At 41.1% G+C, this 15,096-nt stretch overlaps 1 protein-coding gene across 2 annotated transcripts; it reads left to right on the top strand.

Annotated features, from left to right (window-relative positions):
* Positions 1 to 4,890: 4,890 nt before the first annotated feature.
* pudp (pseudouridine 5'-phosphatase) lies at positions 4,891 to 14,392 on the top strand. Of its 2 annotated transcripts, none has more exons than XM_062447422.1 (4): positions 4,891 to 5,075; positions 5,408 to 5,626; positions 5,766 to 5,995; positions 6,941 to 7,167. In XM_062447422.1, exons 1-4 carry the CDS (start codon positions 5,006 to 5,008, stop codon positions 7,061 to 7,063), a joined length of 642 nt encoding a protein of 213 aa, XP_062303406.1. In that variant the 5' UTR covers positions 4,891 to 5,005; the 3' UTR covers positions 7,064 to 7,167. The 2 variants fall into 2 exon arrangements, with proteins under 2 accessions (XP_062303406.1, XP_062303405.1); XM_062447421.1 differs by lacking the exon at positions 6,941 to 7,167 and adding an exon at positions 13,354 to 14,392 and having other exon boundaries at positions 4,899 to 5,075.
* Positions 14,393 to 15,096: the final 704 nt, after the last annotated feature.

The raw sequence follows: 15,096 nt of genomic DNA, 5'->3' as shown, positions 1-15,096 counted from the left end.
GATCAGCCATTCTGCAAAAATTCACTCTTGGCAACAGGAATCCCATGCAGCTGGTAAGATGCTTGACAAGGGGTGGGCGGGTGTTTGACAGTGACAATCAATGAGAAGAGGCATGTCGCAACTATTGTTTGTGGTGACGACTTCACTCTGTTCAATACCATGTTTGTGTGTTGTGTCTCTGTGTTCCTTCAATGAGAGCATACAAGAGAGGATTAGAGGAAGCTCCATTCCACGTAGGTCTGTTTGTGAGTGATGTCATTATGCTCTTTTTTACAATGAATATGATATGATATTATCCAGCCCACTTGATCTATTACTTACTTTCCCTTTTATTTAATACATATCTGTCCAATTTCCCACCACGTTTTCTGTTTTAAATGTACTTAATTCAATCTGGTGATTAAAACACTGTAACGGCCAGACTGACTGTAAAATAATTTAATAATTTGGTCCCACTGTTGTATTTTCTATTCATTTGCCTCCACTTAATCAATGAAATAGTGCACTTGTGACAAGACAATTAATCTATCTGATAAAAGATGCAATAACGAAGATCTGACTCTCTAATTTCAAATCACTGGAGTGTAAATATGTGATCTCGTGTGAGAGATGGATACAGTTGGCTATGTGGACTTAATGAGGCAGATGGGCATCAGATTGGTTGAGGTTTGTTAATTACTGTTGGACAACAAAGAAAGTCAAATACACTTGAGTTATTCATATCATCAGACTTATAGACTGTCTATGTCATCTGTCATCACCATGATTCAGAAACTGGTCCTGAACATTTCGTTTTGAGTATGAAAGCTTCACAGCACGTACACCTGTAGAATGAGTGACACATTTGATGCCTCCCACAAAACATAATGGAGAGCCTTGCCTTGAGGCTTTTTACTCAGGCTCAATTAGACACACACCGTTTTTTCCAGAGTCCTGACAGTGGGTTCATTTGACACATGTAATTACATTGTGTCAGAAGCCCTCGGGCTGTGAGGTTGATTCCTCAAAAAAACATGGACAAATGCATACACACAATGCCATACTGTATACACATGTGGTATTACACAGGATATTTCATATATGGTGTAAAGGAAAAAGAGCCTAATGTTTTGACTAAGGCAGATAGCCAGGGTAGATACAAGGACACCAGTGTGCCCCCCACAGATATGAATATTTTATCAGAGTGCTCATGGGTCATCCGTGACAGGCACGTAAATCAAGTGGCATATCAAGCAGGATGTATCTGTGGTGCAGTAGACTGAAGCACTGTTTATTCAGGGCTACAGTCGCCAGGCACCCGTTCTTTCTTTTCTCTCTTCTTCTCTCTTTCTGTCTTTCATGCACATATACACATGCAAACAACTACAGTATAGTAAGCTACTCTTGAGGATTGAAACTTATTAGTAGTCACCCTTCATTCAACATTAAGTTCACCACATCATCAATTTGATTGTAATTTCCGCATCAAAATGGACTTGGTTGCTTAGTATTAATGTAGATGGCTCACCCATTTATTATCATTTAAAATTCATTCTTAATACATAATCTACCATTCCTTTCAGCTTTTAGATATATCATATTGTATATACTTAAATTTAAAGGCTGATAGATTGCTGTGCAAAAAATGGGTGTGCTCTTGTTACTTTATTCAGATGTTAATGGGAAGACAGTGTAAATAATAATCATCATGCTATGAACCTTCGAGGTAGCTAAGAAAACACAGTGTTGACGACTCAGTATGTCAGGTGATGGTCCGCTGGTCTGCTAGTGCAGATTGGGTACCATGATGTGAGGAAAGAAAGGAGATCCCCTAGATGTGTCAAAGTTATTTACTGTCCCACCTGGGGAATTTAGGTTTGCAGCAGAGCACAGAAACAAGAAAGCACACACCAGTACACTAAAATCTATAAAAAGATGGATTTTGTAATGACAATCACCTTATGTGCAAGTTAAGCTGTTGATGGGTCTTACTTTGTGTTTATTAAAAAATTCTATTTTGGGGGGGATGGGGGGGGATGATTGATACATTTGTGAGTCAATGTACTGTATTTTTCAAAGCACAACAAGTCTGTTTAGTGTTCACATTTTTGTTGTCAGAAGTGCAGAACAAAACAGTTACTGGGTTAATCTAATGAAATATCTGCTAAGAGGAATGGTTTTGTTGCAGTGTTGAACAATCCCCTCTGATGTTTGAGCCTTGATAAACCTAGTGGGTTTTCACTAATACTGGTTACAAAATCATACCTTTGTGTTTCTTCAAAGGTGCATAGATCCTGATTCACATTCATGCAGGGGCTGAGCTCTAATTGGACCAGGGAAGACAACAGAGACCAATTACCAATTCTTCTGTGGTGAGTTTGAAACCTGTCAAACCTTTCGTCTTTAGAGTTGTTGATAACACACAAACAGTATGCTGAGCTTACTCCTTTGTGTTTAATTTGAATCAATCATCTATCAAGAAATTGAAAACGGAATTAAAAAACATTGTTCGGATTTACCATGGGTGAGATGGTTGTTTGAACAACCCCATGATTTGAAGGATTACCAATGAAAGGATAATGATTCTTCTTCTTGATGATATTGCATAGCCTTTCTGGCATATGTGCTGTATAGGCAGAGGCATCTGAATTCAGCCTACATAAGATTAGAAATATAGCAAGACTATTCCCTGATACAGTACTAAGTAAGATCACAAAACAAACCTGATATCCCTTCCTCAGTCCTCTAGGCATATCATGAATTTACCCTGTAATTGAAAGTAAAGAGATTGAATTTACCCTGTAATTGAAAGTAAAGAGATGTCAAACAAGGCCTTAATCACTATTATCAGTAACATAGACTAGTTAAATGAGAGGATTGTTTGATTTCAAGTGAAGTGCGTGTAACGTCTATGGTTGATTCAACCATGGGAGAAAAGGCTAAATAAGCTACGCATGCTGGGCCATCATTTGCATCCTGACTTCCTTATTTTTTACAGAAAAAGTAGCTTTATCTGTACAGCAAATACTTTATACGGTTGACTTACGGCCATTGTGTTGTCTTCATGCTATTTAACATAGACTTTTTTTACATACAGTATGTATTGTTGGATTTACATTTAATGTGTAGTCTTTTCACATACAGTACATCATAATGTATATCGTTCACCCATCTGTAAAAAAGATTAAGTACTCATTTTACTAAAATGTACTACTACTACAAATGGTATATTTTGTTCTTTTAACTGTTTCTCTATACATGTTCAATTGAGAACAACAAGTATTTCAAACAAATAAAACGCACCATATTTTTCAAAGATTAAATATTTCATTTTTCTCAACACAAAATATTTTCACTTACTTTACAGCAGGCCTTCACTGAGCACTTCCTCAGCATGGACATGTGATGCAAGAGTTCCTCTGGTTAGCTTTCCCTGGAGCAAACTATATTGATCTTTGCTGCTGAATTTGCATTTCATTTCACTATTCCTCATTTAAAATGGTGATTGCCAACATCTCTCTGAGGCCAAAGAATGATGGGGAAAATGCTGCTAAGGTTGATACCAATCAGCCACTCAAAATTAATGAGCTTATCAGCATAATGTAAATAGTTCAGATGTTAATTGCTTTAGACCTTCCCTGTATATGAAGGACTCGTATCCTATTTGACGGGAGAAATACAATTAACTGGAGGTGACTCCAAGTTTCATCCTGTGTTCCATTAGGGAAACAAATGTACTGTAGCATTGCAACACAGACATAAAAACATTTAAGCCATGTAAGCCTTGGCATGTTCAGTAGAAATGTTTACTGAACTCCTGATATTTATATATTCATATTTTATTCTAAATAAAGTGTCTTGTCAAAAATAGCTTTTAATAACATTCAATAACATGATAGGCCATACCATAGATAAGTAGACAATGCTATACTTTTTATATTGAAAAATTATTGAATTGATGATTGTGAGATGTTATTTGATCCAACCCTATTTATTATAGGTTTAGATGATTTATTATAGGTTTAGATAGGCCATTAGGGTTTGACAAGAAAAACAGGACCAAATAATTTCAATGTACCTGTACCTTGTTATGAATGGCAATTAACTTGAACCCTATCCTTCCACTCACATTTAAAACTTCATGTGAAAGAGAACATTCAGGCTGAGCAATCCCCCAAAAAGGTACATGCAACACAATTGGATAGAGACAAAGTCTGCAGGACTGAGACAAAGCCGCAGTTTCACCCTCACCCAATTAGAGACCTGAAATCCATAGCCTCATTAGACCGGCCAGGTTGGAGGAGTCCCTCATTCCCTTGACATCTATTTTACACTAACAAGACACATTTGGTTAACGTTGAGTTTCCAATTATTTTGTTCACTGTGGCAGTATAAAACTGGTCCACAAGATTTTCTAATTCAATCTTCAACCCATTCCTGGATGTGATTCCCCCTTGAGAATTATGCTCAAAAAAGAGCACATAACATACAGGTCTAGTCAGTCAACCCATGCATCAGCAACCTTTAATCAGCAACCTTGTCTGTTGGTCAGAAAACAAAATATTTTTTATATCGATAAAAGAAAATTACAATTATACACCAGGCTATATTCATGTGGTTACTCACAACAATGAACGCTCAAAAATAAATAAAACAGACGTCACTTATAACATTGGGATGATTGTAGAACTTCATTTCCCATAAGCCATTGAGAGTTCGGACGACTATAAAGCTTTACATACTGTCCATATTTCAGAAACTATTTTGCAGGTGAACGTAACACTTATATATTTCTAGTTATAGTTAAAACCTCCACAAATTAAAATCAAATGACTAATGATGTTTAATTGAAACATGCTTTAAGAAGATATCGAACACTTCCGCAGTAAAAATTACTTCCATCTTTTGGTTGTCCATTGAACTTTGAATATGCAGTCACACACAGCTCAGTTCAAAACATTGCTAGCTTGTAGGACTTGCTACGTGTGCAACTAGCTAAACAACTCAATAATAGAGAAAAGCAGACATGTCAGCATCAAAACAGACCTTTAAACCCGCGAGTCACGTTCTATTCGACATGGACGGACTATTACTAGGTCCAGTAACATTTTATACAATACATTAAGAGACAAGTATACAAACAAGGTAGCGAGAGACGCGCTAGCAGCAACAGTACTGATTCATTAGCTAGCTAGTAGTGTCTTCTTTATTTGTTGTTGTTGTGATGTGCTGTTTGTCAGTGACACTTGCATCTTCCACAGCAACAGCTAGTCGCAGTAGCTACACTACACCTAACTTGTGTGACATATCATGGCGTATATATGACAAAACATTTGTAACGAATTAGCTTAGTAGGTATGAAGGCATACTATAATAAGAAACTACGGTTGCATATCATATGTGATTCATATTGTCTTTTGATCTACAGATACAGAGAGGCTATATACGGTGTCATTCCAAGAGATATGCGACCGCTATGGAAAGAAATATACATGGGAAGTGAAATCCACTGTGATGGGCAAAGGGGCTTTGGATGGTGCAACGATGATACGTGACACCATGGAACTACCCATGACACCGGAGGAACTTCTCAATGAAAGTAGACAGATACAGGAGAATATATTTCCCTCAGCTAAATTGATGCCAGGTATTGTTCGTGGAACTAGTTTGGAGTTACTTTGATTAACATATGTCTGCTCATGTAAAATAAGTTAATTATCTGTTAATTGGCCAAACAACTTAACATTCAGAACCCCTTTCTCACTTTCATTGTCTCTGCTTCTTAGGAGTGGAGAAACTCATCCATCACCTTCACAAACATGACGTTCCCATAGCAGTTGCGACCAGCTCGGCTGGGATGACATTTGAGATGAAGACAACCCATCACAAAGACTTCTTTGGCCTATTTAGTCACATTGTACTTGGAGATGACCCAGATGTAAAAAGGACCAAACCTGAGCCAGACTCATTCTTAGTGTGTGCCATGAGATTCAGCGCTCCTGCTCCTGCTGAAAAGGTAAAGGCCAGTTACCAGTAGAGATTAACAGTAGTTTGTCACAGATTATCAGTGAACATGCAGTACATACACACCATTTAGTCTTCTATGTTATCATTTGTAAGCTGCAGCCAATGCCAATACTAACCCAGTCAGGTATGAGCTCACTGTAGCTCATTTCATAATGTCATCTATCCCCCCCCACCCAATAATAATAAAAAAAACATATGGAAGTATGTATATGGCGACTGTGAATGGAGGACCGTGTTTGGCTGGTTTCAACTAGAGCACATTATGATTGCCAGGAGCTAAGGTGCATTGAAACCTGTTGAATTGCATTCACTCAGATCTTGAAAGTGGTGGGCGATAAGTCTGTGACCAACTGATTAGGCTCTCAATCAATTCCCTTAGGATGCCAATGTTCAGCTAATTTAGAAAGCTGTGCAGTAATAGAACTGTGTTGTCAGTGTGAGCCGCAAGAATCCAAACTAACTCAACATCTGTGAAGAATCTCATTATCATGTTTAATTGCTTACAATCTCTATTTTAGCTATCCCAGAGATGAAATATGTGTGGAATATGGTTGGAACAGATTTTATTTTTAACAGGGCCTTTAACAGGGCCTTCAAATGGGAAATGTTTCATGCTGGATACAGGGGGTAGGTGTGTAGGTCATGATAAGGATTTAAAAGACAGCCTTTTAGAACAAACGGTTTTGATTTTCTAGCCTTTCTAGGGCCTGTAGCTCGAGAGTCTCTTTGGAATTGAAAGGTGTTTGGTTTATCTATTGCTGCAAATGGTTATGTAGTTGATGGTTTTACTGTTTTTTAATCTGTGAGGCGACTACAGTAAGGACTTACATTTTTCTTGATGCAATATGAACCTGAGGCTGAGAAGGGGATTGAAAGAGTGTTCAGTGGAATAACGAATGACGATGCGTCCTTCCTTACCTTTGCTCAGTGACAGTTAAGCCCAATGAGAGAGACAGCGAGCGAGAGACAGAGTGAGAGAGAGAGAGAGAGAGAGAGAGAGAGAGAGAGAGAGAGAGAGAGAGAGAGAGAGAGAGAGAGAGAGCGAGCGAGCGAGTGAGTGAAGGAGTAACCTACAGCAACCAACTGTAATAGACAGCCAGATCCAGGTTTGTAAATAGACAGGAGACAGAAAAGCAAAACAAGACAGATAAATTAAGAAAATCAACACATGCTGGGTTTCTATCTTTCCATCCCTACAGTACTGTACAACAGCACTTGCTGTAACACATCCATAATAGATTCTCTAGCATAATTAATGGTGATGAAGCATATGCCAATGAGGATAGGATAAGCAGGTGAGGTAATGTGTTCTTTTTTTAGCCTTTCAATGAGCAGTTTATCTGAGTCCAGAAGGAATAGGCCATTTGTTCCACTCATTTAGGCAATGTAAGTGGGAGTTGATGAAGAAAGTGTTTTGTCCGTCTCTTCATAAACGGAGTGACTAAATTCAGTTGAGTTCTGGATTTTAATAAGTATTATCAATCTGCAGATTGGGAGAGAAAACCAGACCTCTGACAATAAATGACCACACAACACCAGGCTTAGGTCTCAATCATGTCTCTCTCCGCTCTGAAAGCCGGAGGACCATCTTTTATAGGGCACAAGAATGTAAACATAGATTGTGACAGTCAGGCAGGAATGACGTTACAACAGTCTCAGAGATAAAGATTCACTGCTCCCAACACATGACAACTCTCACACTAGAGAGTTCATAGTTGGAGCTCTCCTTGTAGTCATGACAAGGACCGTTTAGCCAGTACTTTCTCCTGACCCCGAACATCTATTAACCTGACACATAGACACAATATACTGTTATTAATAGCAAGCTTACATGATAAACGTACTAACTAGTATCCAATGACTAGTTCTATTGATTAGTGATTAGTGTAAGCACACAGGAAATCCCAATTTCTTCCACAGAGTACAGTAGCAACGACTCTTTATGATCAGTGTGCTCATAGTCAGTTATACTTTTAAATTAAACAGCTCATATTTACTGCACATTTTCTGTATTAGGCATGCAGAGTAGTATTGATCAGTGTCCCTGTGAGAATTTGTATTTAGGTATTGATTGATTGGTCAGTAATTAGTTTGGAGCTCAGTGGGTTGCCATTCAGTGTTGGTGCAAAAAGTCATTGTAATGAGGCACTCTAGTGCATGCAAGTTATAGTATATTGACAGACTTGGAAAAAAAACTCAGAGGGGGATGATGCACAATGAGATTTTTTTTTGCAGGCTTCTGTCTCTATGGCGACCAAAGAAAAGGAAATGGTCCAACCCTTTTACGAGGAGTGGAGCCATTTTTCAGGTTCAGCTTTCAGACATTTTCCGTCAAGTGATGAGATTTTTGCTTAAGGTGTGCCCAACAACCCAGCAAAGATTAATGAAACATGAAAAAGCTCCAGTTCATGTTCACATAGAGAGGGTTGAAAAAAAGTAATTCTAAGTCATTAATCACAAATGACATTACACCAAAGAAAGGTTTATAGCCCAGATATTCAAATAAGGCACGATTAAGACATGAAATATGCTATGGGCCTATTAGCCTTCTAATTATACTTTAGATATGCAAAGACAAGAATATGGTTTTAGCTAAATAGTACCAAAGCCTATTGTTAGGTTCTGAATACAGTTTGTATGGTATTGTATTCAGGCATCGTCATTGCGTCAGTCTTTTTCCTTGACAAAACAGAACATGCCATAAATACTGTATTTAGGACTTAGCAGAGAAAGTGGTCAAATAATGCTACCCTCATGTCAAGAGGGTAGAAGAGAGAAAGCATTTCATTAAGGTTGGATATCCCCTCTTGGCTCAAAGCTTGGATCTTCAGATAACAATGTTGCAAACACAGGCTGATTCAGGGACAGCTGTCGACTCCACCTCCCTTTTGTATTGGTATTTGGGCTGTCAGAAACCACTGGGGCCTGTACTGTGCAGATGCAGGAATCGGATCATAAATGGTAACTGACTACTTATAGATATTTTAACACAAATTTGCATACAACATAGCCTTGAGCAGTTCGTTTTTTTGTTAGTCACTTTTAAAATAAAAAAACAACATCTTTGATTGTTAGCTCACTACTGTAATGATGTTTTCTTATCTAAATCGTTAATACCAGTAGTAATACCAGTAGAGGAAGAACATGGTAGACCTATTTACTGTCACACAGTCTCACCTGCTTTAGCCAGACAGGAGTGTGAAAGTCTGGGGGCACTGAGATTAATAATGCTTTGCTCTGGTCCTTACAGCACTGCCTAACAGTAACATTATAAGGTGATGAATCACATCCTCCTGGCCATTATTGCTAAAATATGTTAAATACCTTGTTTTGACTCAAAGGCCACTTGGTACTTAGTTGCTATGTATTTACATAGTAATTACTAGATAATGAACAAGCTGGAAATGTCACTGTTATTCTTCAATATTTTTTTATGTAGTGCTCAGTGTGGGCAGAAATGTTCAGTGTCCCTCCTCAATAGAGATAATCTTAGTGCCTGACACCTCCAAACCCATTCCTTGTCTTTTGAGATGCAGAGAGGCTTTGAGAGGAAAGACTGGACTATATTTCGATACCAGCTCTATGATTTCACATTTCAGCTTTGAAGTAAAACCTTGAAAAATAAATAAACATTGTCGTGCACTGAGGGTCAGCTTTAAAGCCCAACTTTTAATACCACAAGTGTTTTACTCAGCAGTGTTTTATATCCTCTGCATCCTGCATGGAAATGCCCTCAACTCGAATTAGTTTCTCAAGCTGAGTTTTCAGATAGAAGGGTGTGCCTTCATCAACTCAGACTTTTTGTGAGGGTTTAAGCCTGCCGGTTTTTTTAAGAGTGAAAGCAGAGAGAAGGAGGTTGGAGGCTGCATGTGGGAGGTTATGAGAATCTTGAAAGTATTGATTTCTTATTATTTTGGTTTGGGGGCAGGAGGGGGAGTGTGATGACACACAGGCAAGGGCCTAAGATTTGCAGACACCTTCTCACGAGTGATCATTTTTATGAAGTGCTTTAGGTGGTTACACAGTTTTCTTCATAAAAATGGTGATGTCTAAACAATGTATTAATTTTCTCTTGTTTTTTTGTTTTTTTTACCTCAGTCAGTCCATCTTTGTCTGCTTAATAGAAACTACAGATTACACTGGTAACATTTCTGCCATGTAACCTCCAAGACATGATGTCATCACCTGTTTCCCATTCCCCTCCCTGCCAGACATGTGTAATCAGTCACAGATGTTATATACATTTTGCCTGCTAAAACCAATGATACATGTTACACAGCTACAGCTTGGCCTGCCCTGGGCTTGGTGGTGATTGTTCAGAATATGCAGTATCAATCACTGCCTTTTAATCACTCACAAACACTATATTGGGTTGGAATGAAATGCACAAGCACACAGAGAACCATGTCACAAACAGTAAAAGCATGCAATCCCTGTGTTTTATGTCGATAAGTTATTTATCTGTGGTAATGCATAATCATGCCTGTCATTAATACAGTGTAGTATATCCTTAGTGTATACATACAGCAGGTCTAGTTGCAGGTCACGCCTGCAGCCCCATGGTTCTGGCCCCATCTGTCATACTCCGCATAATAGTAGGCATATCAAGCAGAGGCCCTGTTCTCAGTTTATCTTGGGGAACATGGCACCAGGTAAAAGGTCCCTATTAAATAAGACATCAGCTGTGCTGATTACATAGCCTACAACACGAACAAGTGAAGACGGTGCAAAGCCCCTGTGTTATGTTGTTGAACAGCTGCACTGTGACATGCCCTTCCACAGCCGTGTGAGTGATGTTCGACAGACAGACACTCATGGTTGACATCACTGCTTTGGCCCATGTCAAATGTTGACAAAAGGTGACAAGTGAAGTAATATCCCAGAGCGGGAGGGGAGGGGAGAGACGGGAGGGTGAGGATCAGTCTCCTCAAAACAGGATTCGAGCAAAAAAGGTTTTGTCACCGCTTGAGTTGGCATCTTAATACTATTTAAGACCTTTCATTCTGCTCGTCACGTCTCAACTTTTCCGGATATGAAAATGTAACCGTGATGCACAGAATTGACAAAGTAAAGCTACGAGCAATAGAGTCAGAAACATCTCTTAAGCTTTTGCACCAGACTGTGTCTGTGTACACCACCCAGGGTCCTGTTCCACTTCCTGTTGTATGGTTTGAAGTAATGACCTGGTCACAGAAGCACCTCTTGCAGCGTATGACTAGTCAATGCATCTAGTTGGCCACTTATGGCCTATTTGTTCAGCTGTAGCAGGCTGTACATTGTAAGTCAATAAGGTTTGCTCTTACATTTAGTCATTTTGGTGCGAATGCGTTCATTTCTTTTAACAGACGCTTTTTATCCAAAGCGACATACGGGGGCAGATTCTAACCTGCGATGTTAAGCAAGCCTTTGATGTCGTCCACACTGCAATGTTATGCTCTACTTGTCTTGCCAGTTCTCCTCAGAAAACGAAACAACAATAATGTGTTCATTTAGTAGACGCTGGACAGAGGTTGAGTCAAACCTTCAACCTCTTGATCTGCAGTTCAATGCTCTAACCACTGAGCTACACCCACCCCCTATCCCTTCAGTTAAGGGAGTGTGTGTGTGTGTGTTAGAGATAGAGACGTGCTAAGATGGCTATTCACAGTAGTAGAATATGGGAGGTCCCCCTGCTCTCTCCCTCTGCAGCAATGACTTGGGTACACAGTGAATACAGATTCAATTGGCCCTGATTAATCTTGCATGTGTTTGGGTGTATGCCTCAGGACAGGCTGTAAATCTTCCATGGGGCTGTTTGAGCACGGCAACCAGAGGGTTTTCTCCACCCTTTTGTGCTCTGGGCAGGCGCTCGGTTGTGCTGGCCCAGGTTCAGTTCTACTGACCAGGGCCGGGGAAGTAGCGCCAGTGAGAGGAGTGCAGTGACTGCAGGTTTCCCTTCGTTTTTTTCTTCTGCTTTTGCATTTGAAGCCAAAATCTGTGGGTCTTTAACTTCCTTGAACAATCCTAGCCCTTCCCTTGTCAGATTCTCCTCCAATGTTACAGGACACACATACCATGGGTGATGTTTGATGATACACAAGCCTATACTCATGTCTACCAGGTTAGAAAGTCGGTAGGTAAGCTTGGCGTTGGATGGTTGTTTTGAGTTTGGGTCCGTTTTTTCTTTCCAAGGGGGCAGCTCAAGCTGACCTTTGCTGGGACCAATGGCCACTCATCCCTCTCGCTCTCTGCTTTTCTGGCCCGTTGGCATTCCCTATCGCCACGGTAGCTACCAGCCCAACGCCAGCCACTTATGCGTTTGTGTTCTCCTTGTAGTCGGCTACAATGCAAGCGTTGGAAGCTGATTAAAGGGGTCGTTCGCCAGGCTCATTGAGTAATTAGGAGTTTTAATTGCTCCCAATCAAGGGAATTAGCTGGGCCCCTCTGTTGGCTGCTGTTTTTCCGTTGTTATTGTCTGCACTCCCAGTTCCCAGGCTTAGTGACATCACAGAAGTCAATTTAGCTCATTCATCAGTCCTCCTCTCGAGTGGGCTAGGTCTCCTTTGTTTCACCTGGGCTTAAGAGTTGAGGCTGAACCGAAAGCTTTCACAAGGCCCTCCAGTGTGCACTGTCTGAGGAATTTTCAGAAGCTGGGCCTCCTTTCCGCTATTTTCTATTGACCAATGAATGACATTATCAATCTAGTGCACTCTTCTGACCGGTAGGCACCCTGAAAGCCTTTACAATTACCTTAGTTAAAAATATTGCGGACCATGTCTTGTCAGTCACGGCACTCAGCCAAAGTTTTTTTTCCAAACCTTGTATGGTCGTATTGAAAGCCACGCAGGAAGCTTGCAGCGTCATACTTGAAATGTCAGGATGTTTTAGACTGATTAATACCAAATGAATGAAAGGGAAGTTGTTCTATGTCTGTTCTGAACTGTCCTTCGTCTGGTCTGCCCCTTTTGTGCTACACATGGTTTTGTACAGAGCAGACACGCTGCCTCTGGCCTGCACTGCCACAATGTCTGCCCGGATGGTCACCTCAAGTCCAGTAGAGCTCATATTTTCTCAATACACAACCGTTCCGTGCTGAATTTCTACAGTAAAGAAAGTTTTTATTGTGTTTATATTGTTCAGGGGTCTAGCCTACTTAAAGTAAAGTGACTTGAGATTTTGTTACAAAACAGTACTGAGGGAACCAGATATGGGCTGTCCGTGTCATCCTGCATGCCCTCACAGTCAATGTCACTGATCCTCTTTGGCAGTGTGCAGGAATGGTCTTGACAAATAGTAGCACCGTCACTTACTCGTATTCAACATTGTTTTGAGGTGGGGTCTGATCTGCATGTTACCTTGTCTTGACAGTGCCTGGTGTTTGAGGATTCTCCAAACGGGGTGAAGGCGGGGCTGGCCGCTGGGATGCAGGTGGTGATGATTCCAGATGACAACCTGGACCGTGTCCTCACCCAGGAGGCCACGCTGGTCCTGCGGAGCATGGAAGACTTCAGACCCGAACTGTTCGGCCTGCCAGCCTACGACTGACTCCCAGCCCTCAAACCTCTCTGTCTCTAGATCGACACGTGCCAGTGTCACCGTTGAAATGAAGAACTAGCATGACAGTGAAAATTGATTTTGCAGTGACAGAAATCTGATCAAGTCTCTGATTGTGAATACTGACTTGTTTTTGTCCAATCCATGAGACTAAGAGTCACAGGATCTCAATGTTTTGTTAGGAGTCTTCTGTTCCATGTGTTCCCCGAGCGCCTCTTTACAAATCAGCTAGCTAGATACATCTTATTCCTCGTGTCCTTGGACAAATATCCTACAAACCGCGGTTTAAGCTGTCAGAATAATTCCCCCCACACCTCTGTCGTACCTTTGGCCCGTTTCCTTTGAACAAGCCTATTGAAATGCCAAAGACGCTTTTTTTTGCCGCGTGGTGTGTAATCCAATAAAGAGAGTGTGAGCAGTCTTCACTCTTTCATCTCCACTCATGTTTGCCTCTGCTAGGATTCACATGTTCCTTCTTCCTGAGAGCGGCGGAACACAGGCCTGCTGCAGCCCTGGACCCTGCCTCCCTCAGGCTGCTCAAATAGGATTTCCCTCCCATCTACTTCCCTCCCCAATGTGCTTTCCTGGTCTTTCATCCTCAAGGAGAGGGTAATCTCTCAGGCATTTCCTCTCATTCTCATCACGCAGTCCTTTTTACATGTCGTTTACCCTCCCCTGCCCCGAATAGTGTGTGTCTGTGGCGTTGTTAATGCGCAAGTGTTGCAGTCAGGAATGTCTCCCTAATCGTCGGGTCGAGGAGTGATTATAAACATTGACTGATGTGTGCTGCCAAATTGTAGTACAACAATAAATGCATAAATGCAGTGTGTACCATGTGTGATGGTAGTTCGTTGTGGTGGTTGTTGCTAATGAATATTCAAGAGATCCAGAAAAGGGCCGAGAGTGGCCTTCGGCAGCCCAGAGGCGATGCCCCACAGCTGGCTTGAAAATCATCAAAGGTCTGGGAGGGGGACCCATGCACTAGCGCAGTGGAAATAAGACTGTCAGGCATCATCATATCACAGTATGTGTGTGTGGGTCCATGCACCGTACCTTACCTGTATTCTCTGCCCACCTGAATGCCTGAGGCAAGGCCCGAACACATCCAGGAAAATTAAATTCTTTCCGTTTCTGCCAAACACTCTTCTTTCATCCCTGCAAACCTTTTCAAGTCCAATTCAGCTGCAGCACAAGAGGGGGGAGAGAGAGAGGGCGAGATAGCAGGCTGACATGTTTCCCAGGCCCCGTCCCCACTCATGCTTAGGACTGATAGGGGAGGGAGGCTCTGGGCCACATTCATCTTCAATGTCAGGTTTTATATCCGGATTTTATCAGCGCTTAGACGACCGTCCCTCAACAGGGGAAGTAGAAAAACAAGTGGTGAAGGAGACATTGTATGGATGACCTCATTTTCAACATTAAAGCTTTTTTCATCCTCTTACGGGCTGCCAAACCAGCCTCTAGCTAACGTGGAGAGGGCTCAATGAGAAAGTTGATCAGATAACGCTCACAGTCCTTTTACCATTTTCACTGTCATTCAGGCCCGTCAGAGACTGG

Source organism: Osmerus eperlanus, chromosome 21, assembly GCF_963692335.1.
Source record: "Osmerus eperlanus chromosome 21, fOsmEpe2.1, whole genome shotgun sequence".
Lineage (NCBI taxonomy): Eukaryota > Metazoa > Chordata > Actinopteri > Osmeriformes > Osmeridae > Osmerus > Osmerus eperlanus.
Note: the sequence above shows the minus strand (reverse complement) of the source record. Positions and strands in the feature narration are given on the sequence as shown.

Excerpts from the sequence above, each read along its gene's own strand:
- pudp (XM_062447421.1), top strand. The coding sequence starts at position 5,006 with ATGTCAGCATCAAAACAGACCTTTAAACCCGCGAGTCACGTTCTATTC. Across the intron at positions 5,627-5,765 it reads CTCAGCTAAATTGATGCCAG|GAGTGGAGAAACTCATCCAT; the intron begins GTATTGTTCGTG and ends TCTGCTTCTTAG. Across the intron at positions 5,996-13,353 it reads CTCCTGCTCCTGCTGAAAAG|TGCCTGGTGTTTGAGGATTC; the intron begins GTAAAGGCCAGT and ends TTGTCTTGACAG.